The sequence below is a fragment of the Contarinia nasturtii genome, unplaced genomic scaffold, assembly GCF_009176525.2.
Source record: "Contarinia nasturtii isolate CC-2019 unplaced genomic scaffold, AAFC_CNas_1.1 Cnas_scaffold_1371, whole genome shotgun sequence".
NCBI lineage: Eukaryota > Metazoa > Arthropoda > Insecta > Diptera > Cecidomyiidae > Contarinia > Contarinia nasturtii.
Window position 1 is genome coordinate 4864794 of NW_022198708.1, and position 25583 is coordinate 4890376.

The 25583-nt window shown below is 33.2% G+C and overlaps 5 protein-coding genes across 7 annotated transcripts in view; 2 read left to right on the forward strand and 3 right to left on the reverse strand.

Annotated features, from left to right (window-relative positions):
- The window catches only part of LOC116345870 (histone H3-like 1), a 968-nt gene extending 632 nt beyond the window's left edge, over positions 1-336 (reverse strand). The window contains exon 1 of the mRNA XM_031775585.1: positions 12-336. Coding sequence (XP_031631445.1) covers positions 12-258 — 247 coding nt within the window. The 5' untranslated portion in view covers positions 259-336. The remainder of the gene's footprint in view (positions 1-11) is intronic.
- A 3811-nt stretch (positions 337-4147) lies between these two features.
- Positions 4148-16066, forward strand: LOC116345833 (glycine receptor subunit alpha-4-like). Of its 2 annotated transcripts, XM_031775539.1 has the most exons (13): positions 4148-4660; positions 8799-8902; positions 11650-11720; positions 12435-12554; positions 12779-12888; positions 12960-13042; positions 14633-14737; positions 14807-14940; positions 15038-15190; positions 15248-15433; positions 15520-15704; positions 15763-15808; positions 15874-16066. In XM_031775539.1, the coding sequence occupies exons 1-13, from the start codon at positions 4638-4640 to the stop codon at positions 15982-15984; spliced, it is 1431 nt and encodes a 476-aa protein (XP_031631399.1). In that variant the 5' UTR covers positions 4148-4637; the 3' UTR covers positions 15985-16066. The 2 variants fall into 2 exon arrangements, with proteins under 2 accessions (XP_031631399.1, XP_031631400.1); XM_031775540.1 differs by lacking the exon at positions 11650-11720.
- An 891-nt stretch (positions 16067-16957) lies between these two features.
- LOC116345834 lies at positions 16958-18298 on the reverse strand. Its single transcript, XM_031775541.1, has 2 exons — positions 18136-18298; positions 16958-18073 (listed from the first exon to the last, which is right to left on the reverse strand). The coding sequence occupies exons 1-2, from the start codon at positions 18178-18180 to the stop codon at positions 17090-17092; spliced, it is 1029 nt and encodes a 342-aa protein (XP_031631401.1). The 5' UTR covers positions 18181-18298; the 3' UTR covers positions 16958-17089.
- Positions 18299-19135: 837 nt separating this feature from the next.
- On the forward strand, positions 19136-23479 carry LOC116345827 (UBX domain-containing protein 6). Of its 2 annotated transcripts, XM_031775526.1 has the most exons (8): positions 19136-19345; positions 19630-19669; positions 19901-20041; positions 20113-20231; positions 20332-20550; positions 22159-22713; positions 22797-23075; positions 23149-23479. In XM_031775526.1, the coding sequence occupies exons 3-8, from the start codon at positions 19988-19990 to the stop codon at positions 23252-23254; spliced, it is 1332 nt and encodes a 443-aa protein (XP_031631386.1). In that variant the 5' UTR covers positions 19136-19345; positions 19630-19669; positions 19901-19987; the 3' UTR covers positions 23255-23479. The 2 variants fall into 2 exon arrangements, with proteins under 2 accessions (XP_031631386.1, XP_031631387.1); XM_031775527.1 differs by lacking the exons at positions 19136-19345; positions 19630-19669 and adding an exon at positions 19733-19835.
- LOC116345828 (sialic acid synthase) lies at positions 20416-22021 on the reverse strand. Its single transcript, XM_031775528.1, has 2 exons — positions 21218-22021; positions 20416-21155 (listed from the first exon to the last, which is right to left on the reverse strand). The coding sequence occupies exons 1-2, from the start codon at positions 21905-21907 to the stop codon at positions 20697-20699; spliced, it is 1149 nt and encodes a 382-aa protein (XP_031631388.1). The 5' UTR covers positions 21908-22021; the 3' UTR covers positions 20416-20696.
- Positions 23480-25583: the final 2104 nt, after the last annotated feature.

The window sequence follows — 25583 nt, forward strand, 5'->3', positions numbered from 1 at the left end:
GTTAGATTCACTTGGTTCACGCGACGGTCGTCGGCCAAGAAAGTCAGTTTCAGTATCTTCAGATGATTCGTTAGATTCACTTGGTTCACGCGACGGTCGTCGGCCAAGAAAGTCAGTTTCATTATCTTCAGATGATTCGTTGGATTCACTTGGTTCACTTGACGGTGGAAGACCGAGAAAGTCTGGATTATTTTCAGATGATGACGATTGCATTTGTCCACCGTTTGGTGGTGGTGGGTTAAAGTGTATTCTGGACATTCTTATTTTTCTTCTTCTGATTAAATGGAAAATAATAAAACGAATAGAAATTCAATTATAATAACTGATTTCAATGACTATACTCGATCGAATGTAAACTTACAACTGATTCAAATAAATTGAACGAATGTGCTTTTTCAATGACTACTCAATTGAATATTTTGTCATTGAAAATTGTTTAATTTTTCACTCTCTCTCTCTCTCTTTTCTACTCTTCATTTAAAATCGTGAGTTCTTGATTTTGCCACCACCCATGTAATTCATTTGCGGAGTAATTTTGACGATGGCGGGACTGTGCGGAGTTTGGCGGAGATGACATATAAACTCTGTGTGTACGAGGGTAACAGCACATCTATGTGTATCATTCTTACGCAGATGATTAGTAACTTAGCTGTGTGTACGGCTACTAAGATGTTCGTTTGGACAAAATAAATCTATGAACAGCAAAGAATGCTGTTGCACTCGTACACACAGCATTTGCATGCTATCTCCGCCGAACTCCGCACAGTCCCGCCATCGAAAAAATTGCTCCGCAAATGAGTTATATGGGCAGTGTAATGCAATACAGACGACCAACTACCATTGAAAGTGTTGAAAGAATGCAAAGAAGTGTACAAAGAATGATCAATATGAAATACTATTTACAAATAAATTTAAGACATTTGTACTGAACATATTAGCTGTAATCAATTTTTTTATCGAAGCGTGCCAATACTTCACTTAATTAATTGTGAAGCAATTTTCAAAATAATTTTTCATGTTGTTAAATGTCAATGGCTACTTGAAGAAAAAATTTTTTTCACGATTTTTTACCATTTACATGGGCATGAAAAACACGGAAGACCGCTGAAATGACACTGTCACTGCATTTGCCATTTCAGCGGTCTTCCGTGTTTTTCATACAAGCCCATGTAAATGGTAAAAAATCGTGAAAAAAAAATTTTCTTCAATTTACAAATACTACTCAATTTTCTGTATCATCTGTTTTGGGTGATAAGGAATGCTATTTTTTTCATTCTGATTTCATCACCCAAATCAGGATATGGATTTTTATTTTTATTTTTTGAGTGCTTTATAGCGAGTCTCCGAGAGTTTCATATAAAATTCTCATTTAACGCCTATTGAATACTGACTGAATGTCAATCGTGATTTAGATGATAAGGAATGCGAGTTTTTTCATTCTGATTTCACCAGATGATACAGAAAATGTAATAGTATTTGTGAATCGAAGAAAAAATTTTAATTATTTTTTTCATTATTCGCAAGTTTATATGGAACTCTCGGAGACTCGGTATAGAGCACCAAAGGTAAAAAAAAATCAAATTTTTTCTTAATTCTCGACCACTTCTATTTATATTTTGAAATAAAAAATCGCTACGAACGAACGAACAAACGAACGAACAAAATTTTTATTTTTCAATTCCTACGAACGAACGAACGAACACAATCTACGAGTGTTCGTAGATGTTCGCAGCCAACACTACAGTAACTGTAAAAAATGGCATTTATTAAAATCGAACCCTTAACTTCTCTCGAAGCAAACGTATTTTTCGAACACGTAAGTCTTTAAAATAATATTTTTGATTTGCGGAATTGAAGCGAACTTTATAATCTTTTGTATTTTAGTTTATTGACTCGCCGATAATGGACTTAACTCAGCAAATTTTCAATCAGTGTTTACAGCTATTCGAAGAATATTTCTGTACTGTAAGTCTAAATAAATTAATTGTCAACAAAGCGTAATTGCACCATTCGACTCTCAAAAATATCAAAACGTGATACTAATATTGAATATGATTTTTTTTTATTTCAATTTATGGTATTTGTCTCAGAAGCAAGTACAAGTATACCCAGAGTAAAATTTTCTGCAGTTGGTGTATACAGAAATTTGTTTAAAATAGTGAGTGAACACCTTCTTCAATATGGTTACACATTGCAGCATAATGTGTCAACTTATCCGAGAAATGATCAGATTGAAATTGACCAAATAAGGTTGATGAGCACTAAAATCAAGGTCGTTTTACTCCATTTACATAAGAAGGTAAGTAGATTATAATTTCAATTGTTTCAATGAATATGTTCATTGTTATTTTTCCGCACACATAGTGTAAGGTGAAAAGTATTGTAATCGGTCAAAATTTTGAAAACTTCAGAAACATGTTTTCTGGACGTTTCTGAGGTCAGAGAACCCGAATCAGGCCGTTTTGAGCATGGTTTTTGTTAATCTGTACGTCGTACGTTGTACGTCGTACGCAAAATTTGTTAGCAAGATTGCGCTCATCTTAGAATCTTAATTCAAAATCTGACTTTACAGGATGATTGAGGGTCCCGAGGAATAGAAATCATTATATTTTGAGCGACTTTGGTTGATGGAAAAAAATTTCATGCCTGGAGTGATACCTAGGAAAAAGAGTCCAATTTTCGACTAAAAGTCATACTTAATGTAGACTTAAACACTCAAAAATATGTATTGGGGTTTTTTTTGGCACGAGAAAACCGAATCCGACGTTAGTTTTGAGATACAATCAATTTTTGATACAGTTTCCTTGAAAAAATCACAAAAAATTGAATTTTTGTATGGGAGCCATACCTGTATGCTACTTTAATGACGTGAAACTTTGCACAGACTATTTTTCACACAAAAAAATAACATTCTAAAAGTTTGAAGAGATTTCAATCAAAATTTGGGGTACCTCCCATACAAAATTTTCAAATTCGAATATTTTGTATGGGAGGTACCCTTAATTTTGGTTGAAATTTCTCCAAACCCTCCGAATGTTATTTTTTCGTGAAAAAAATAACCTGTACAAAGTTTGACGGCATTAAGGAAGCATACAGACGTGGCTCCCATACAAAAATCCAAATTTTTTGCGACTTTAGTTATGAAAAGTGTTTCAAAAATAATTTTTATGGCAAAATTAACGTCAGACATATTTTTTATTATAGTGTTATGTTAGAAAATAGAATACTTTCAAATGTCGTACAAATGGGATCATCATGAAAGTGTGAAAAATCTTTTCTCGAGTACTTCTGCCATTAAATTAAAGAATATTTCAATGCCAAGGTTTGAACATATTTTTTGGTCTCGAACTTTACGCCGCTTGAAAGGCTTGAAAAATCGAACAAATATTATTTTGAACTTGCTGAATAAAATACGCAACTACCACCGTACTCCCGTAAGACTCTTTATTTTTCAATTTTATTTGAAATTGTGTCGAAGTTTGATAAATATTCGATTAGAATGATTAATTTACTAATTCAATTAAATGCATTTGGCCATTTAACATTGAAATCTACACTCAAATATACGCTTAAATGTGCAAATTTATTTTTGTATTTCAAATAAGGTGTGTGTCTTGAGAAATATGGAAACATAATATCAGAAGAAATATAAACAAAGATGTTCAAATAAATGAATGGATTAGGTCTAATGTGGTTTTCAAGCCCATTGAAAATAACATAGTAACATAAATGTTCTTGTTGTTGTTGCAATTACATGATGTAAATTACATGGGCAAACAAATAAGCATCACTAAATCATTGAAATGTTTAAAATCAACTTTCAAATGGAATGTTCGGAATTGAAATAAATTAAAAAATGGAAATTAAATGAGTGAAAAGCTTAAGTTTTATCTTTTGAATAATTAGTAGTGTAATGTACGTCATATACATTTCAATTGTAAGTTATTTGAAGCGTTTGCCTTCCATTTACTCTCTTTCATTCCGTGCAAAGAACGAAAGAAAAAAATCGCGTTGTTCACCGCAAGCAGCCAAAGTGAAAATAGTAAAAGAATAATGACGACGATGACGAAGAAGAAGTATAAGGCATACACGCGACACGGAAAATCAGCAGGTAAACAAAATCAGTTATTTTTCTACTCTTGAATGATTAAGACGTGCATTGGCTGCTTTAAAAAAAAGAACAAAACAAAAATAACACGTACACAGTTTCCAAAATACGAAACGGCACTGTGTGGTACGCACACAGCGAGTTGAATTGGTTTAGTTGATTGAATGCAATAGCTGAACAAAGTTCAGATCCACGTGTTGCGTTCAAATTTGCGTTTGTGATTGAACAAAGTGTATGGTGGATAAATTGTCGGGTATCATTTTGCATATACAATGTGACCAAGACGACGTGACATAAACATCGAAGAGAAAACCAAATAAACATGAAGGATATTCCATTTCCCACGCATTTTTCCAGCTTATTTTTGGTCGAACCAACATACGAACTCTAGTCACTGCATCTGATATTTACTTCAAATCAATTTTTATATCTATCAAAAACAGAACACTTTTCGTTCTAGACAACAACAACAATAACGACAACAACAACAACAAAATAATACAAATAAATTTTTAGCTGCAATTTAACTATGCGGTCGCTGGATATCATTTGGTGAGCGAATTATTATTTTTTTAAAACTTCAATTGTTTCTTTAGTGTTGGCAATGAAACCATAAATTATACATTTTTAATGAAAGGAAATTGTTTCGAACATCGAATTGAAACTTGCGAAAGTGGTTGATAATTTGATGCCATTTCTTTAAATTTCGTCTTTACATTTTTGATATTGAACTAACATTTACCGTTTGTTACGTGTCAAACAACTTCGTGCCGCCGAAATAGAGATAGGGACACGCCAAAATATGGAAGGGAAAGATGGATGTGTTGCTGCCAAAATTTCATTGGCACACACATCACGCATCAATATTCCAAAAATCAAATAAGAAAAACGTTGAACATCAGAAGGATACCGTTTATAATATCTCGAGAGAGAGAGAGAGAGGGAGAGAGAGAGAGAGAGAGAGAGAGAAAGAAGTGTCTAAAATTCAAATCGAACTCAAAATAAAATACAATAAAATGTATAAAATTAAGAAGAAATAAAAGTAGCGATGAAAATGTCTATATAGTATACATATTTGAGTTGTGCATGCAATCACTACAATTCGACGAACTAAAGTACAACCGAATGATTTTCAGGGTTTCTTTATTCGTTTATTTTAAACCGTTGACGCGCGCACAAACGTGCACTTGCAATTTCATTGCAAACTTTTCTTTTTTTGCTCATTTTCTCTCTTTTATTTTGTTTTGGGGCATTATACACTCAATAAAATTCAATAAAATACCGTTACGTAAATGCCGACACATACTCAAACAAAATATAGAAACAAATTCACCTTGATTCAGTCCCATCGATGTCCCGTCCCGTCGACCTTTATCGATATTTTTAACGTTGTTGCTTTCGATTTTCTCATTTCTTCTTCCTCCTTCCTTTTTTCAAGTGCGTGTACATTGTACTTATGTCGTCCGTTCGGAAGCCATTATTATGAATGAGAAGTGACGTGTGAAAATTATGTTGTAAATTAAGTTCTTGAAGAAATATTACGTTATGCGCTCAAGATTGCATCACAAGAAAGTTAAAATTATTTCAACACCTCGGAGAGTTGAATTCGAAAAAAATTATTTTCGGGAAATGTTCCGGCATTGGCCGAACTTTCAATGCTTTAGACGTGTTCAGCATTCATGGATTGCAAAGAAAATATATTTAAAATTAAACTGTGGAATTGACCCCTCGAAATAGAATCCCTTGCTTTCTTAAGCCTTATCGGGATTAAAAGAAATACAAAAAGTAGAAACATAGTTCAAAAACTAAAATTCATTCGGATTATTAAGATAGACACAATGTCCCTTCGAAAAATGTCGAATCAAAATTGTAAAAAATGACCAATAAAATCGGAACTTTAGGCAAATTCAGCTCAATTTCGCCGAAACTATCTATTTCGAATCACCCTCAAAACCAAGAAGTGAAAGAATCAAATCCGGCGTCATCATCAGCCATTGTGAGCATCAATGATCGATGAGAATTGAGGGCATGGTCATCGATAATTATATAATTTTCGTTAATTGAATGTGTTTACGTGCAAAACGTTCGGTAATATTTGCAAAATATAAATTATATTGTATAAATTGATTGGGGATTGTAGTCGCATGTGTCGAATGGTAGGTCAATATTATTTGTGATGATGAATGTATGTTTAAATTGGGTCAAAAATTAATAAATCTAATTTCTATGTTTTCGATGCGGCGTAACAATTATGCAATAACAATCAATTCGATTCATATGATTCTTGTAAAACCGCATTCTAATTGTTGAGTACCGCCTCCAAAAAACATAGCGGTCACCATACTTTCAATTTCAATAAAAAAAATATAAAGTTCTCAGTCTTCGGCTTCAATAACAAATGAATTATATATTTTCTGCATTTTATTGAGATTCACGCATGCACATACGCCATACAGAGTTTGTATATAAATTTCATATTTTGTTTAAAGAAAGACGAAACGTAAAGCATGTGTGCAACACGCCAAACACTCAATTACCATTCATTCTTGTTGTAAATTTGTGCGAGTGTGTATTTTTTTTCTCAACTCAATTTAACAAATCAATTAAAATTCTCTTGCGAGCCTTAACTCTTTTTTGTTATTTACACGGGTTTTTTTGGGGTGTGTTCTCACCAAGTGTTGCAAATATACAACATTCTGGCGAGAATGGGACTCATGTATATATTGTTTTTAATTCAATTTGCATTTGCATATATGGAGAGCGCACACATGCAATGTCCACGTGCCAATCAATAACAAAACCATCAATCACACGTATGTAGCCATTTTCTATGGTCTCTGTAACAATAATTATCCACTTACTTTTTTTTAATTTTTTTTTTACTTTCTCTCGTTTGCTCCCTTACTCTTACAGTAGGTCAGCACCACTTAATTCCATCTCACATTTGTTGAACATACTGTTGAACGATAATAATATGCAAACTTTTACAATACAATATTCAACTAATTTACCAATATGCAATTGCGCAACGCAATTTTATGAACAATCAACCGGACTATTAACAACAACAATCAAATCTCCATATCACATATATTTGTCGCCCGTTGAGACATGTCGACGTTGAAGGTCATCACTTTTATGTTCGCGTACAATTGCCCTTTTTCGTTTTTTTACGACGCAGAAAAAAAGGACATTTTTTTTTTTAAATTGAAACTTCAAAAAGCTCCGTCATAGGCGAAAAAGTCTCTAAAATCTCTTGTCCCTTGAGATTCGTTTAATAAAGAAATTTTATATTGTAAAGCAATTTCATCATTTGAAAATAATAGCTAGAGTAGCTTCTTAAGCTTCTTAGTTGGGCACCGAGGCCCAGTGGAAATGTGCAAAGAAAAATCTGTTTCGATTTTAACATTTAATCCGAATAAAATTCGATCCGATATAGTTCGAATTCTTCATTGGAATATGTTCGGTTTCAATCTTTGCATATTTCAAAACTAGAGGGAAATATATTTAATCGAATTTGAAAGAGAAAAATCGAAGTAATCTAATTTCATATTCAATCGAATGGGAAAATCGATTGATTTCGTTCCATCTGTTAACAAATGTACACACATACGTGTCATTTGTTCTCATTCGATTTGATCTCATTGGAATGATTATTAGGGAATGCCATGCGAAGTCTGGTTTTCGTACAAAATAAATGGAACGAAATGTTTGCGAAACATGTGTAAATATTTGGAAGTTGATTTATTGAACCTGCGCTTCGAAGATTCGACGAACACGGCTCGAATCATCAAAATCGAAACCGCAACTTTCTTAACTATAATACAAATTATTATCGTGTGATGCGTACCATTGTTTCCATTTAACAACCGGCATACAATGAAACTTCACTAAATCAACTTTTCCTCTTTTATAGGCATTTTTTCCCCTGCGGTTCGAGAAAAACTTCGAAAATATGTTAGTAAACATATGTTATTAGTATACGAAAAAAAATTCGTTAAAATGATTAACGATTTTCTTTTTGGCACGAAACTAACATTATTTATCTATGTGCCATAATGAACCAACACAAATTCATTGACATGTTTCTGGTCTTCCATTTATTTTTGTCAATTTGGTGACGGTGTCGCATTTGCTTTTCTTTGCTGCATTCAACGGCAACATTATTAATGTGCGTAAGGAATTCATAGATGTATATATTTCTGAATTTTGTTAACAAGTTGAATTAGAAGTGTAAATCCTACGAAAATCATTTTTAGAATAACAGACCTGTAGTCACATTGGGATGATCAGAAGTTATCTTAAGAACAATCAATGTTCCTTGTTTCTTGAATTGCCTGAGAACGCACTCTGTAAATGACACTTATGCAACGTTTTAAAAAATGTTCATATTTGTTTATCTACGAACATTTAAATGAAGCGACTCCAACGCACATGCTCGTTCAACAACCCTGCTCAAGACTTATCCAATTTTAAGACTATGTTATAAAAGAGAGAAAGGAAATTCTGATAAAACCGTAAACATCGTGTATAGATTCTGAAGTTTGAAATTCATGAGGAGGTATTACTTTTAAGAATAAAAGAGAGAAGAGAGAGAGAGAGAGAAAAGGCTGAAAAGATTTCAAAATAACTTGATTTTAAAATGATATTTGAACGCACATCAAAATTATCAATTCTAATCTCTTTGCAGTGCGATAATACTGTTCAAAATAAAAGTGATAACAATGACACCGCAATCAACAATCCAAACGCCATACACATTCCAGGAGGGCTATGACAAAAATTCAAGACCGAGTAAGAACGATACCAATCATAATAATAAACATGCACCAATGTATTTACCATTCAATCTACCCCTCTCTATCCATACCATCATTTCTTCAATTCAATTTTCGCACATAAAATTTCGGTAAAACACGTATTTCAATTGCATGTAGCTTGTCATTGACGTCTCGTTCTGATGTTGTATACTAATTGACAACTAATAATTGTTGATTTTCCGAACGGATTCATTTACCTAAATACGAAAATGAAATCATTATCTGCTGCATCAGCCAATTTTGATACATGTAGAAACGCATATTTTCCATGCTTTTGACATGTTCAAAAAAATTGACAGCATTGTATCATATCCATCAATTGGCTGTTCATTGAGTTTTCTTTTTATTTTCATGCTTCCTTAGTGTATTTCTTTACCTTTTATGATTTCATAAAAGGAAAACTAGAACAGAATCAAATAAAAATTATTAAATCAATAGCGTAATTGCCGAAAAAAAGAAGAAGCATAGTAATAATAATAGTTCATGCATCTTTTCGTGTATTGTGTTTGCAAGGGGCTTATGACATATGTGAATCGTACGAGTCTTATGTAAATTTTACTAATCAATAAGAGTCTATATGTGATTTGCGAGTTCCCTTATGATTTTCGAGTCAGTAAAAAGTCTCAATGACAGGTTTTAAGCGAATGTCAAATCGTAAAATTTTGTTGAATACGAAATTCTTATTCAGAACATTGCATCGAAATAGTAAATAAATATTTTATTTTTTTATTATTATTATCAAGATATATATAAATTTATTATTATTATTTTTTAATAAAAATGTGATACAAGAAAATATATTTAAGTGTTGAAATACCAAAAATTGTTCAAACAATTTTGCGAGAAATGGGATTTGGCTGCCGAACTAGTATATCTCTTATTAAAACAGAAAGTGTCACTGAAATTGAAGAATATGTAATCTAAAATCGTGAAATATTAGCTATATGAAGCTATGAAAATAAATATTCCTTCAAATTTTTGCCCGGACATCGGAGACCTATACAAAATATGCCATCGAACAGAAAATGAATTTGTCACAATTTCCGTATTTATTAAAATGCTTCATGGAAACCGCCCAATCGTATGTTAATTTAAATGCTAATGCCGGAAGAGTGAAGACATCCAATCATTTTTTATGATAACATTTTTATCTTTATGTATATGATTAGTGAAAAGTATTTTTATAAGACATTTGCTTCTAATTTGCCGATCCCAAAACCTAGAAAAGTGCGTAGGTTCTATTAATAAGCTTAATAATAATTCGTTCGCTTTTTTAATATCAAACAGAAAGGAATATGAACAATAATTGCTTTGACACAGTGGGAATTTTTAAGAGAATTAATATGATTCCTTTGGATGCTAGAAAAATTATATGTCTTCGATTAAACGTTGATGATATTTGGAATTGACATTAATGATTGACTCGTGACTCGCTTTACGACCATATATTTTGTGTGCGTTGTGTATGAAGTGACTCGTGTAGCGGTTTGTATGAAATTTTCACGAGTCAGCACTGACTCGAGCCAGTCATAAGCCCCTTGTGTGTTTGTTTAACGTTTAGCATTTCGCGTTTTGTAGTTTTATCGTTTATATTTGGCGCATTCATTTGATATGGTAGCGTGAAAGTCGATTTAAAGTTTATGTTTGCTTTGCACGGTCTACTTTGTGTTCAACATTTCTTTTTTCGCGTCGTTTTTCTTGTTCGCTTAAATATTTCGCTTTAATCCGTTTCTCGTTTTTGCTTCTATATACATAATTTATGTACACAGTGCTTCAGTTCAACCGAGAACTTTACTCTTTTAGTGCAATAAACGCTTATTATTATTATTTTATTTGTGCAAGTTTACCATTCGTCATTCTACAACAATATATGAGTTTTACCTTCGTGAAAACGAAAAACAAAATCGACATTGTCTTTGTCCACAAGGCAATCACATTTTTTCACCTTAGAAAATTTATTTTCAAAGTTATATCTTCAGCATACACGTTCATGCACATTCGTCTTTAGTCTTTTGCTTCCGACGTTCGGTCGCCCCTTCACTGGTCTTACCGCTTCAGCTCCTCATCAAGACGCAAAACTTGATCGAAAAAAAAAATGGCAAAGTTTTCAAGTGCATAAGCCCAGCTGTTTTGTGTGCAATTTTCAAAGTCGCTTTGGCGTAAAGCATTAAAAATCGCAAACTTTATCCACACCAATTAGAAAACGATTGAACGGTTTCCTGTCTGTTCGGTGTACGATTTATTTTTCATTCAACAATTTTCCAATGTATATTCGCTTTTATCGCTTCAAAATAATTCATTTAATTAATCAACCATTTTCTTTTCGCAGCTCATTTGTGCACCGTGTTATCATCCATTTGATCGAATTCATTTAGAAACTTGCAAATGCACACGCTAAAATTTGAAACACTTCAGTTCAGTTACTGTTTTTTAGCGCAATATATGTGAGGAGGAACAGAGCTCCTCAAAACATTAGAAGTCTCTCTTTCTACCATATATTCCTCTTAAGAACAGTCTCTGCCATTGTTTTTAAATAGCAACATTGTAATGATGATGCTGAATGTGACGCATTATGTTGTCTTATTTGTGTTGTATTTGATTTCTTTTTTCTTCTTCCCTTTTTTCTCTTCCATGTGTACATTGCTGTGTGGCTGTCGTTCTTTCTATCTTTCATGCTCGTTTTACTTTTATATGTGTTTTATGTGTGCGCGCAATCAACAGGTACCTCGACAACAGATGTAACTATAGGCTTATATTTGAACCGTATATCAGCTGTAGATGAGAATAATGAAGTATATACAGAATATCAATTTGTTTACTCTTTTTTTCTCTCGTCATATCATTTTTGTTTTTTGTTGAAATCAATATTTATGCACACCCTAGGGGACGGAAACAATTAGCTAATTTTTTATATTTCAATTAAAAACTAGGAAAAGTAGAAAAAAACTAGCAAAAGCTAGAAAAATTAGCAAAAACTCTTTGATCCGCCATTTTGATACTGTGCCATGATTTGGTAACTAAACCAATTCTACAAGTCGACTATTGAAAGAAACAAGTATTTTATGCACGATTTTGTGTTAAAAAAAAGAATAATTAAACTAATTTTTACTATTATAAGTGTATAATTATTCAAAACACATAAAAATATGTCTGAACAACGAAACGTCAAAATACTTCATTGTGTCAGTACAATCATTTGATTGTCATTTGACAGAACAAAAAACTAGAGAACTAGCAATTTCATAAAGGAATATTAGCATTATTAGATTATTCAAGCAATAAACTCAAGAATAAACTAGTAAATTAGTTATAAACTATAAAAACTAGCATTGGTTTCTCTCCCCTAGTGCACATCGCAAATGATAAACATTTACGTTGCTGTTCAGCGCGTTAATATGTTTTCATATGACAAATTGCAGTTGTGCAAATGTCAATATGGCTTTTTATCTTTGAAATTGTGGCTGAAAACTATTTGTCTATTGTTTGTTTGGTTTTTTTGCCTGTAGGAGATTTCATTTGATGTATTTCTACAAGTGATTTGGGAAGACAAACGAATACACCACCGTAACAATACTACCGATCAAAAATATATCGAATTGAAAATTGAAGAGCGTCACAAAATATGGGTAATATTACTGTATTTGGTGTGCATACATGTGGCCTGCCAATGGCTCAAGCTGGTTCGCTAAGCACCAGCCTCCTAATTGTTCAGCGCTAAGTTGCTGCTATTCGATGACGCTGTTCAACGAGCCAGCTCGAGTTCGTGTCTGTATGCGTTGTATCGCACATTTGAATAAAATCGCCGATGATCTATAAATAAATCAAATATTGTGTATATCTGATTGAATAGGTGCCCGATCTTTACATACGACAATTACGCGAAATGAAAGTTCTCACACTGTTTGAGGAAATTTCCAGTTTACGTTTGTACAAAAACAGCACATTAGTATTGAGCTTAGGGTAAATTATTCGTTTATTATTTTCATTATTCGTTTTCGTAATTTTCTCTATCATTGATCCATAACAAACAGAGCCTCTATAGCGATCACATGTGATATGGATTTTGTATTGTACCCCCTTGATGTGCAGAGCTGTCCCGTTGATTTTAGCAGTTGTAAGTGCTTTGTTTAGACCCTTTTTTTGTTTTTCTTACTCTCAGTCTGAAATATTACATCTGACCACGAGAGAAGACATGCTCAGCCATTAAAGTTTTCTCATTGAAAGAGCGTAAAATAAGGATGTTTCTTAATTTTAAAAGGTCAAAAAATGTGGTCTTCTCTTGAAATTTCCAACTTATGGAAGCCGAATTCGAGATATGAAAACAGGAACTTTTAACCCTTGACCCGTGTGTTGTGTTTACAACTTAATCCCGTGTGTCTGGGTCAGATTGACCCGTAGTGCATTTTGTATGGAAAAAATACGCGATGAGGTAGTTTTTTTTTTCTTTTTACTTCGATTCTTCGTCTTTGGAGCTCGAATATCCCCAAAGGGTGTATCATCCATGAGTAATTTTTTACGCTCTGTCGATTGGCTTCATCAGTTTTTTCCCCGGGCCCCTCCCTACCTCTCATAAAGGGGTTCATTTGGTGGATGCGTATGCATCTACTGCGTACAACATACAGCGTTGTACACAACTTGATACGTGTGTACGACGAAAAAAAACTACCAAAATAACTAATCGATTTTTTCCGCTTTTCCGATGGGAAAATCGAAAAAATAACGAAATTCCTGGGGTTGTCGACTTCCAGAAAACTTTGATCCAGGCCGGATCCACCTATTCCACAAGATTCACTACCAGGTCACTTCATCCCAATCTCGCGTATATAGCAGTTTACTCTAAAATATCATGTGAAATGAGGCGTGAAGGATTCAATGCCGTGAGTTCTCATATTCCAAAACACTTTCAACCAGATTGGATCCACCCACTCCACAAGATTCACTTCCAGCCCATGTCATCTCACTTCATCTCATATTATATTATCGGTTATGGTATTCTTGTGGAGTAGGTATATCCAATCTGGTTGAAAGTGTTTTGGAAGTTGAGAACTCACGGCATTGAATCCTTCACGCTTCATTTCACATGATATTTTAGAGTAGATTCACCCTTTGGGGATATTCGAGCTCCAAAGACGAAGAATCGAGGTAGAAAGAAAAAAAACTACCTCATCGCGCATTTTTTCCATACAAAATGCACTACGGGTCAATCTGACCCAGACACACGTGTAGCGCACATGTGTGTTTTAAGGCTCTATCTTACACATATGTCACATATGTGTAATATTTTCATTATGTTTAGAAAGCTGAAGATCTAATATATACAAAACGTATGATATTTGATCAAATATGAGATTTTTTGTATGTTTAATTTACAGAAGAAATATACCTCGGGTCAATTTGACCCGACACACGGGTCTAAGGTTAACTAAAGAAAAAAAAATCTTGACCATGTTCCTCTTGAATCCCCTTTTTTTAATAAGCTGCTCTTTCTTATCGAAATATCAGGCAAACTCACTCAGATAAGATATTTCAGATGTTTAAAAATATGTCAGAGAGTATAAATGAACCGCCGGGCGTAACCGCCTAACTACTTTGCTACAATTAAATTAAGAAATTTGACTGGTTTTAAAAGTGAGCCGTATGCAGATATGTTATTAAACTGAAGTCGATTTTTATCTTCTTTTTTTTTTTGCATTATTTGAAAAAGATAAATATTCGATAAAAGATATGAGCTTTCGCTGGAAAAAAGACAATCCAATCACATTTCCAAAGGATTTTGACGAAGGTTTTTTTCGATTGCCAAAATATGTTGGTAAATATGAATTCAATAAATTCATGAATGAATAACACGTCTTGGTAATTCCGTTTTGTTCGTTTCCAGTATCATTTTCGACCGAAATGGAACCAAGTATTTTGCATTTTAATGATGTGGATCACTTTTCTGCACGTTTACAAATCACATTATCGCGTGAAGTTAAAAGTTATTTATTGGAAAACTATCTGCCATCAACATTAGTAAGATATATTCAATTAGATATTAGATATATCGATATATATCTTTTATAGATATATATCTTTTTTATATCTAGATATTCTAAATTATTTTTTATAGTTTGTCCTAATAAGTTGGGGCAGTTTTGTCGTAGTTCCCGAAATTGTTCCAGGCCGTATGGTCCTTTTAGTCACAACGCTTCTCTCATTAGTCACAATGTTCGATACGGTGAGAAATAATTCACCAAATGCATTGGAATTAAAGTGTATTGAGGTATGTATTTCAATCTCAAGTGAGTGAAAGCAATTGTCTATCGGTCGATTTTTATAGGTGTGGCTAATATCATGCACATTGTTTGTGTTTTTGGCATTGATGGAATATTTCATTGTGTTATTTGGTATTCGGTACGACAAACATTGGCGTAAACCAAAACCAAAAACACCGGCATCCGTTCCGTCACATAATCAAACAACTGCACCATCAACAGCAACAACAAATCTATCATCGGAAAACGATGTAAATATTTAATTTTCTGCCATGGAATTTTTACATGTTATTTCATTTCGTTTGATTTTCTCTTAAATTAAAATGGAAAAATTCAGCGAAAACCTGCATTGGAACATGCAGCTCGTGCATTTTCAACCATGAATAAAATAACGCCAGAAACACGAGCCAAATTTTCAACGATGGCTGCTAAAAGACGCGAAGAGGCACTAATAAATGAAGCAAATTGCATACCTCCGCCATCGTCACTGAATCAATCGTCGTTGTTTGGCAATCGCCGAAGGTAGCATATATAAGATCTTTACTTCCATCTTTATTCAAATGAATTTTTATTTAACTAGGTTTCGGAGCGTGGCAGAAAATTTGGTTTTATATGTAGGCTCTCAGGTAAAGAAAATGCACATCATTCGTGCACAGAATCAATTTTGACATAATTTTTTTCTTTCTCACAGCACGGGCGCCTCGATCAAATCTCATTGATTCTTTTTCCAATGACATTTCTTCTGTTCACAATAACCTATTGGATCATCTATTTAAATGAATCAAAACGACAAACCATTTGATAGAGACAATCAATACGTTAATCGATTTGATTTTATATACTGTACAATGCCGATTTTATTTTTCTACATAACACACACACACAAACACAAATTTTATCTATATTTACTATTTATTTATTCATTATTGTTATTGTTTACATTTAATATTACGATTTAGTATAATTCTGGTTCTTTCACAAGTAAACAAGTATGTGAATTGAAGGAAGGAACAAAAATTTATAACAATTTGGTCGAATATACACTTTTGATTGAAGCCGAATGGAGTTTGAGTTTTTGATGCTCAATTGTCAATGATTCGATTTAAAAAAGACTCCATTTCTTTCTTATTTCTTATGGTGCGAAGGACTGAATGGCTTATCAAGGTCATCGATTTTCTCCCTTTTCTATTTTCAGGAGATTATGACTTTTCAAATTCAGAGCTTTTATGAGCATCGCTGAGGTGTGGGCACTTTTTGTCATTCCTTCTTCTATTCAGGTACTCAAAAAATTATATAGAATTTATACCGGATTGGGCACTTAGCCAGCATGTATCTAGCTTGCTAGATACACATATTGGTATAAATTTAGGACTGGTATTAAATAAATAAATAAATAAATATGCAATAAGTGTGGGCTCACACTTCTTCGGTTTCAATAACAGCTCTGAACAAAATTACTTTGAAATTATCCAAAAAATATTCCTTCGATTGCAAAAAAAAACTCCACCTCCGTAAGGCTGTAAATTTAATTGAGAAACTAGATAATACACTCAATGAAGTTGAATTATTATGACAAATTGGCAGAACAGGTGTTTGTTTTATTTGAAATTTTTCGAATGAGTCATCATATAAAATGTTTGCCGCTCATAATCAAGCGCAATAAGCTTCACTACAAACATTTTTAAGATTAGAGGGCAATTTATTTTGAGCTTTTGTATTTGTAATAATAAGTGCCTGAAAATTTCTTGCGATCAATAAAAAAAAATCAATTTTTCTTGTTTATTTTTTAATTCGTTCAATGTATTTTAATCGATTTTGAGATTTCATCAGATGAATACAATACATGACAAATATATAAAGATTGAGGAGGCAGGGTCGCCATTGCATTCACTGAGCTTTTCTTTCATTTATGCAAAGAAAAAGCGTGGTCTTGGTTCTTGACGGTAAGAACCGAAATCAAAAATAGATGGTCGTGGTGCTGGACTGTACGTTGAGCTACCGAAGTCAAAAATGGATCTTGGTGCTGAATTGCGAGACGGGCCACTGAAATCAAAAATGGATGATCTTGGTGCTGGACTATAAGACGACCTCGTTGGGGTGTCATAACCAAAAATGGATGGGATCGAATTGAATGAATTAAACATGCGCAAAAATGGTTGTAACATTGATGATTGTCCAGTCTCTTCTCGACGCGGTTGATATGCATCAACTGGTACAAGTCTCACTTCATATTCATCATCATCATCGCCATCATCTTGCAGTGCGATTTCCGGGAATTTTGGTTGTTCGAATGAAATTTGAACCATACGTGGTGACGAGGTAACCGATTGTTTCAGATGACTATCACCAAACAATGCATTATAGATTTGATCTAAAAATGAGGAATGTTCAATAATCTTTTGCGCATCATCTTTCTTTTCGATCTCATCGTGTTTATCCGATTTTACTTCCTTTGACGCCTCAATTGGTGTTTCGTCTTTCTTTGAACTTTCAACCAATTTTTCCGTTGAACTTATTTCGATCTTTTGCTCCGGCTTTTCGGCTGCCTTCTCAACTTGCTTCACTTCTTCCACTTTAACGGCTGGTTGCTCAACTACTTTTATAGTTGGTTGTTCAGTCATTTTCTCTTGTGGCGAGACAATTTCAACCACTTTTATCGTTGGCTGTTCAGTGCCTTTCTCTTGTGTTGGAACCAGTTCAACCACTTTTACTTCTGGTTGTTCAATCATTTTTTGTTCGGTCTGAACAATTTGGACTGGTTTTTCTTCATTTTTTTCGGTGGCAATTGGAATTTCTTTTGATGCTTCTACAGCCGTTGGCCTCAATTCCTTTATACCATCGCTACTGAGTACAAAAATGGTTGGTGTATTCTCAGTTGGCGCTGATGAAACCTAAAGAAATAAATATTTTTCTGAAATAAAATTCTTGTCAAAATAAGAAAAAAAAAGTTTACTTGAACGGCCACAAAAGCCAGGCACATAAAAATAAAAACTTTCATCTTTCAACGCGTTAACACAGGTAAAAGAAATTTGTTTTTATTGAAACGATGAAAATAATCGATTTGGGGACAAAATGTTCTTCTCTATACAGCACGACAATTAAGTTTGAAATTTGATGAGATAGCAGCGCGCGATTTTATATTTATTTTTTACTCGTTTTTCTCCCACTCTCTCTGTCACTCTTTCGAGTTCTTGTGATATTTGAATTATTATAAAATTTTGTCGAGCTACGATGTTATAAAAAAAGATGGTGAGAAGTGAAAAACACCTGTTGCATATCATTGATGACTCCGAATAACGTAATATTCAAATTAAGTTCACAATTTTTTGTCAATAGCAAATACATTTTTTTAAATGTCATGGTGTCAATACTTCTTCATTTTATTATTTGAATTGATGTTTACATTAAAATTGAGAACCTTCGAGAAAAACAAAGTTTAAAAACAACAAGAAAACCTTTCGAAAATATACCGAGTCAATGTGGAATTTTCTGGAAGCATTTTTTTCACATGAAATTATAATGGGAATAAGTATAATAATGATGATGAATCGCATCGAAACATTTATTTTTTTCAACAAAAATAATGCCAAAAAGAATTTTTTTTCAATAAATTTTGTTCTATTTCCATGAAGAAATAGAGATATGGGTTGGACCTAGTAAAAACATGATTTACAAATTAGCTTCGTATAATGTCGAAGAACCTTTCATAAAAAAATGATTTCTTTTTACAGATTCTCTGCTTCAAATACGGAATAACTTGAATTGAATACAAAAATTAGATCAACATGATGTATTTCATTACATTCAAAAACAAACTACGCAGTTAATGAATGAAATACGCAAAAAAAGACCGGACGATAGATGGCGCTACATTTGCATAATTCTTCGAGAAGAAAAAACTATACACAGAAAAGTGTGTAGCATTGAAATGTCAACGACGGTATTTGTGTATTGTTCATCAGATTGTTGAAATAGAGTGAATGCGAGTGAAAAAATTTCTTTTGATTCATCAAAGCATGATGACAGGAACATTTGATACGAAAATCAAGAGATAATTGTTTGTATAAAAGGAAAACGGAATTTTTGCTTCGTTTATATGTTGTCATCATCAGGTGGTCAAAATCGTCAAGAAAGAAATAATAATAAACAATCGCAAAACAACGGTGTATACAACGTAATTTCCACAAACTCGATGAATTTAGACAGTTTATTTTTATTTAATTTCACCATAATAAGCACATATTTTGCGCCCGTCGACATTGATATTGTGCCACGGCACATTGGTCATATATTTACCGATTTTGTGCATGCCATTGGCAATATCAGTGAAACGGTATCGGCAAATGCACTCTGTCCGATCCATTTTACTGAATTGCAAACCATTTTATTAACGATATTCCTTGTGATATTCTCCATAAATTTGGCATTAATTGGATTCTATTGGCAGAAGTACGGCGGTGTCATCACCGATCGATTTATTCGTCAAAGTGAGTAACCACAACAGCAAATTTGTGACATATTTGATTTTTATTACACATTTTCATGCAGTGTTTGCGTGTTATATTCATAAAGTTTTTTTCTGTTTCGCTTTCGAGACCTTGACTATCGATTTTTTCTGTTTTGTTTGGTTTTGGTTTGAATTACCACCAATAAGTCTGTAGACATTTGCTTTTGTTGTTGGTGAAACATTTTATTTTCATTTATTTTTTTAACACCAGGTACGTTGAAGGAGATCGAAGAGCTTAAATTGTCAGTCGCCAAATTGAAATTGCCCATCGAACATACACCCAGAATATAAACACACAATGTCGGCGATAAAAAAGTTTTTCCAAAAAAAGAAATCCGAAGCCAAATTTAAAGTAAGTCAAATGACACAATTTGTTTTTTGAAATGCGGTTTTAGTTTTATAACTCATCTTTGAAATGTTCAGTTGGCAGGACCGGGACGACGTCTCGATAGCAATGAAGCACCCACCACATCAAAATCAACCAAAGCACAGAGTGATGTCTATGTTCCGCCACAACGCCAAGAGCTCACGTCCGAGGCTAGGTACATAAAATTATCGAATATACATTTACATAAAATATTCAGTTTTGTTGACACGTAAATTAAATTTATTTTGTATTTTTCAACTACTAACTATAAACAGAACGGCTGCCGATGCAGCATTAGCTCGTGTTCAATCGCAAAAGAAAGACACAACACATTTTAATACATCGTTGGCTGCAATTCGGGCACAAGTTCAACGTGAATTGGAGGCTGAACGGAAAATAAAAACTGATGTAGAAATTAGTCAAGAACACACACAACCAAAAATTTTAGAAGATGGACACAATCGAAATTTGGCGGCGCAAGGTGTTTATTTCAGGTTTGATTTTGACATTTTTTATTATACAATTTTATTACACATACAAAAAAAAAAGATTGCATTAGACCTGGGCCCAGGCAAATCAAGTTTTGCTTTGGAATTACTATTTACATACTTTTTTTTCGAAAATGAAAATTGCAAAATATTTATGTATCTGAATGAAAAAAATGACTTTCATCCAAATTTTCATCGGTGACCACATTTTTGTTTAACATTTTTCCAAGATAATTATCATAATGTTCGGCCGAGATGCCAAATGGTTCGTTAACTTTGGCGCAAATATCGTTTGGAGATATCGTGGTGCCGCATTTCAAATGGCTACGATATACCAGTGATTTGCCCAATTTCATTCGACATGGCCGTTCACAGTCTAAAATTTGTTTCTTTGGTAACGAAGCCATTGCCAATTTTACATCAGACAATTCATCCTTAGTCAAAACGGTTGATAAAAAATCCAAAATGGTTTGCTCATCAGTGACCGTTGGCAAGCTATTTTCAATGGATCGAATGCGTGTAATGAGTTCTTTTAGTTCAGCTGGTTCAAGTGATAATTTGTGATCGGTTCCTTTTTGCTGTTTGTCCAATGTAAAATGTCGCTCAATGACCTGATTGAAGAAAAAAGTAAATTTTAAATTGAAAAAAGAAATTTTATTTAAAATTGTTGCACCTTTGCACCGTATGCAACTGCTGCTGTTGAAATGGCTATGCCAAGTTCATGGCCGGAGTATCCGATAGTAATATTCGGAAAATATTCCCGATATTTATGCAACATGTTCAAATGCACGTCGTTTGGATCGGTTGGATAGGCTGACACACAATGTAATAGACAGTAATTCGTTTTACGAGAATCGTTCATAATTTGTACGATGCGATTTACCATGATGTCATTTTGCATGCCCGTCGAAATGATGAGTGGTATTGTTAGTTTGGACGCATTCACCAATAATGGAATGTTATTTGCATCGCCTGATCCAATCTTAATGACCGGCACATGCAATTCTTCTAGGTCTTTCAACGACTGAATATCCATTGCGGAAGCGGTGAATATGACATCCAATTCATTGGCATATTTCTGTAACGATTTATACTGTTCAATGGTAAATTCCAAGTATTCTTTATGTTCACCATATGTTTTGCCCCATGAATTCACACCGTTGTAAGCACGATCAAGAGCATTTTGCGTAAACTTCTCGGTTAAACAAGACTTTTGAAACTTAACACAATCGGCACCAGCCGCTTTAGCTTCGGCAATCAATCGTTTTGCCATTTCAATGTCACCTTGATGATTTTGACCAATTTCAGCAATTACAAATGTACGATTTCCACCGATTATGCGATTGGCCACATTAAATGGCATTTTGAAATAATATTCAAACGATATGAACAAAAACTACTGAACAAACTCTGCCTTTCAGTCGAACTGAATCTACTGTCTAATATATGTTATAGCAACAGTGTCACATAGGTTGACATTCTCCGTAACTTATGCATTAGTTTCCATCGTAAACGTACATCTGCTCATATGCACGCATACAGACACACATATACACAAACAGACACACAAACACAGACACATATTCTAATTGAATTCATTCCTTTAATCAACAGATGTCCAATGATTGGCGAAGATGTATTGCCGCGCAACGAATGGAAAGTAAAAATTAAGGAATTTTTGTACGAACAATTGGCGAATGAACGTGGTCTAACATCATGCTTAATCATACTCAATTGTAATACAAAAGAAAAATCAACGGCATGCATTGAAACGCTTTCAAAATATCTACAAAATATCATACAACATCCGGACGATGAGAAATATCGAAAGATACGTCAATCAAATCGAATCTTTTGCGAAAAAGTACAGCCATGCGAAGGTGCTTTGGACTTTTTATTGGCCGCCGGTTTTATCGAACAAACCATTGACGATGAACAATTTTTCATCTATACCGGTACCACCGATGATGTTGCAAGTGATGATGCAACCAATAACGGCATTGAAACGCTCAATGAACTGCTTGATGCACTTCAACATTCAGAAATTATACCATTAGAATTGGATCGAAATATACAAGTACTTTCACCAGCTCAAACGAAAAAATGTGAACTACCACCCGATTTTTATCGCATCAGTGTCGAGGAAATAAAACGAGAACAACAGTTACGGTAAATATTTTGATTTCTATTATTTTTTTTTTACCTTTTAACATATTTTAAAAATCTCTTTTTTTAAATATTTGATTGATTAGAACGGAAGCCATGGAAAATTCGTCAATTTTGAAAACAAAAGCGATGCGAGAACGTGAAGAATTGCGATATATTCAACGGTATAAATTTGCATTAATTCGCATTCGTTTCCCAGACGGTTTCTACTTGCAAGGAACATTTTCCGTCTATGAAAAACTTGAACAGGTTTATGCATTTGTTCAATCGTGTTTAAAAAATGAAAACATTGATTTTAAATTGATGTCACCAATTGGCACGAAATGGTGTGACGATGACATGAATAAAACACTCTTTGATCTGCGGTAAGCTTAACTTTGTTTTGTTCACGTGACTTACTTCAATGCTTATTATGTTTCATTTGTCGTTTCTCTTTAGACTTATTCCAAATACTATTCTCACGTTTGAAGTCAATGAAAATGCTGACAATTGCGTTGGAAATTATTTAAAAGAAGATCTTCTAATGCTCACTCAGCAAGTTTAAATGATACGAGAAGGCGGGAAATAAAAACCAAAAGCCAATTTGAATATTGTTATGCACCGTTTAAAAAAAAAATAACTTATTTATAAAAAAATGACACCACAAGTTTATTGTATTTAATAATCGCCTTTATAAATTTTCCGTTTATTTTCAAATCAATTCCAATTCCCTTACTGTTTCAAAATGAAAAAATAAAATTTAAAAAATAATAAATTTTTTAAAGAATTATACAAAGCGTTTTAATTTTCTTTTATGTTGTACCTGCGACTGAGGTGCCGAGGGAAAAGAGCGGTAAATAAAAAATTAAATAGACTATAAATATATAAAAATGAAAGGAAATGCAATTACAGTTAGCAAATTTTTTTATTCGAACATGTGCATATACTGTCAAGTTTTGTAACTTTAACGGAATGCATTTGTTGAAAAACGATATAAACAATTAAATAAAATAAACACATTTTTGAAACGTGTTAACGGAACGTGATATGAATTGTTTGATATGGTATTGTTGTGATTCATACTAGTTATGTACCTTAACCTAACGTCGTTAGGTTACGATTAAATCATGCCATATCATTATATCGGCAATGTGGTTTCACAATTATATTACTGATAACTTATACTATAGCTTAAGTTCAGGTATCGGACTTTAACATATTCGGCACCAACGAAGAAGTGGTGTTTAGCAGGGCCTGACAAAATCCCACCTTTCGTAAGAAGATGTGCTGAATCCATAACAAAACTGCCAACAATGATATACGTAAAATCTATCATCGACTGCCAATATCCAGATATCTTGAAAATAGGTCAAATTACATCCATTTTTAAAAGCGGTAACAAGGCAGATGTAAACAACTACAGAGGGGTTACCGTAATCTCGACATTTGCGAAAGTGTTTGAAACGCTTATATATAATCAATTTAAATTGATTATTTATCCACGATTATCTAAGAATCAACATGGTTCCGTACCGACGTAGACTGTTGTAGATTAGATTGCACAAACAATTCGCCATTTAGAACAGCTTGTAGACTTTTCAATTTAACAGCGCTATTTATAGACGTAACTAGATCGATCATCGTGTAGGAATGAAGTTACAAGACTGTCGGACTCAGTTTTTGGTTCAATGTGCCAATAAACAAACAAAATCTAGAACCTAACTATTCAACTCAATTTACTAATTTTAATGTAACGTATGTGATAGAAAAAATAATCTATTCTAAATCTAACTATCTATTTATTTATTTATTTATCGAATTTAATTTACTCCTTCAAAATTAAAATTACACTAGTCAAATTTAAATTAAATTGAATATCCACACAATAAAATAAAACTGTATAGAAAAACTACATAGTCGGCTTATCAAAGTAGACTCAAAAATCAATATTATTGATTCAATAAATAATAATAATAATAATAATTTGCTAGGAAATACAGAATAAAGTAAAAAAAATACCACACATATTATATTGATTGATATTGCGATATTTTAAGGCAGATTATTCAGCTCAGATATTTATCGTCAGGCGCCGAGATGGAGTGAAAACAATAGAAGTGATTGATATGTTTATATAAACACTCACACAATCACTGCTATTATTTTCATCACGTTTGCGTTCCTGACGATAGCTGCCTGAGCTGATACAGCGAGCTGAAAATATCTTAATATAATGCCTGCATCTCTTTTGATGATTTCATAATTGTTTGGCAAATGTAAGAGCCAGAAAATTGACGAAAAATGAAGCATTCGGAGATGCAATGGTTTTAATTTTATAGTGTAAAATTTACACTGATCATTTAATATCGGTAAAAATAATTCAAATCCATTTTTGGATAGTGAGAATGTTAGAATTCAAATTATTTATCTCCAATGAATGAGATATTCTTAATAAAAAAATACATTACCATACTATTTGATTTATACGTATGAGCGTGATTTGAATATCTACCGTTTGAAAGTAAATCTAAAAAAGTTACTAAAGGGAATGTATTGCATAAAAGTCGTGGGCGCTCGAGTTTTAACGTATTCGGACTAATTTTTCAAAAAGAAAAATATCGCTTCTGAATATTGAGCTCATAAATCCGGAAAAAATGATGTCAGGTTCAGAGCTGATAGCTTATTTGAACTTTGAAAATATTTCTGAGCGGGCGGAATTCGGGAAGCCAACAACCCAAGCTATTGCAGAATAAACAATGTCTCGAACAACGAGAGAAAAACAACATTTTTCTTTACACTATGTTATTCTCTTTTATAGTATTCGTATTGATTAAAAACTTAAAAATACCAGATCAGATAGAATCTATCTAAAACCATTGGCATTTCATTGTATT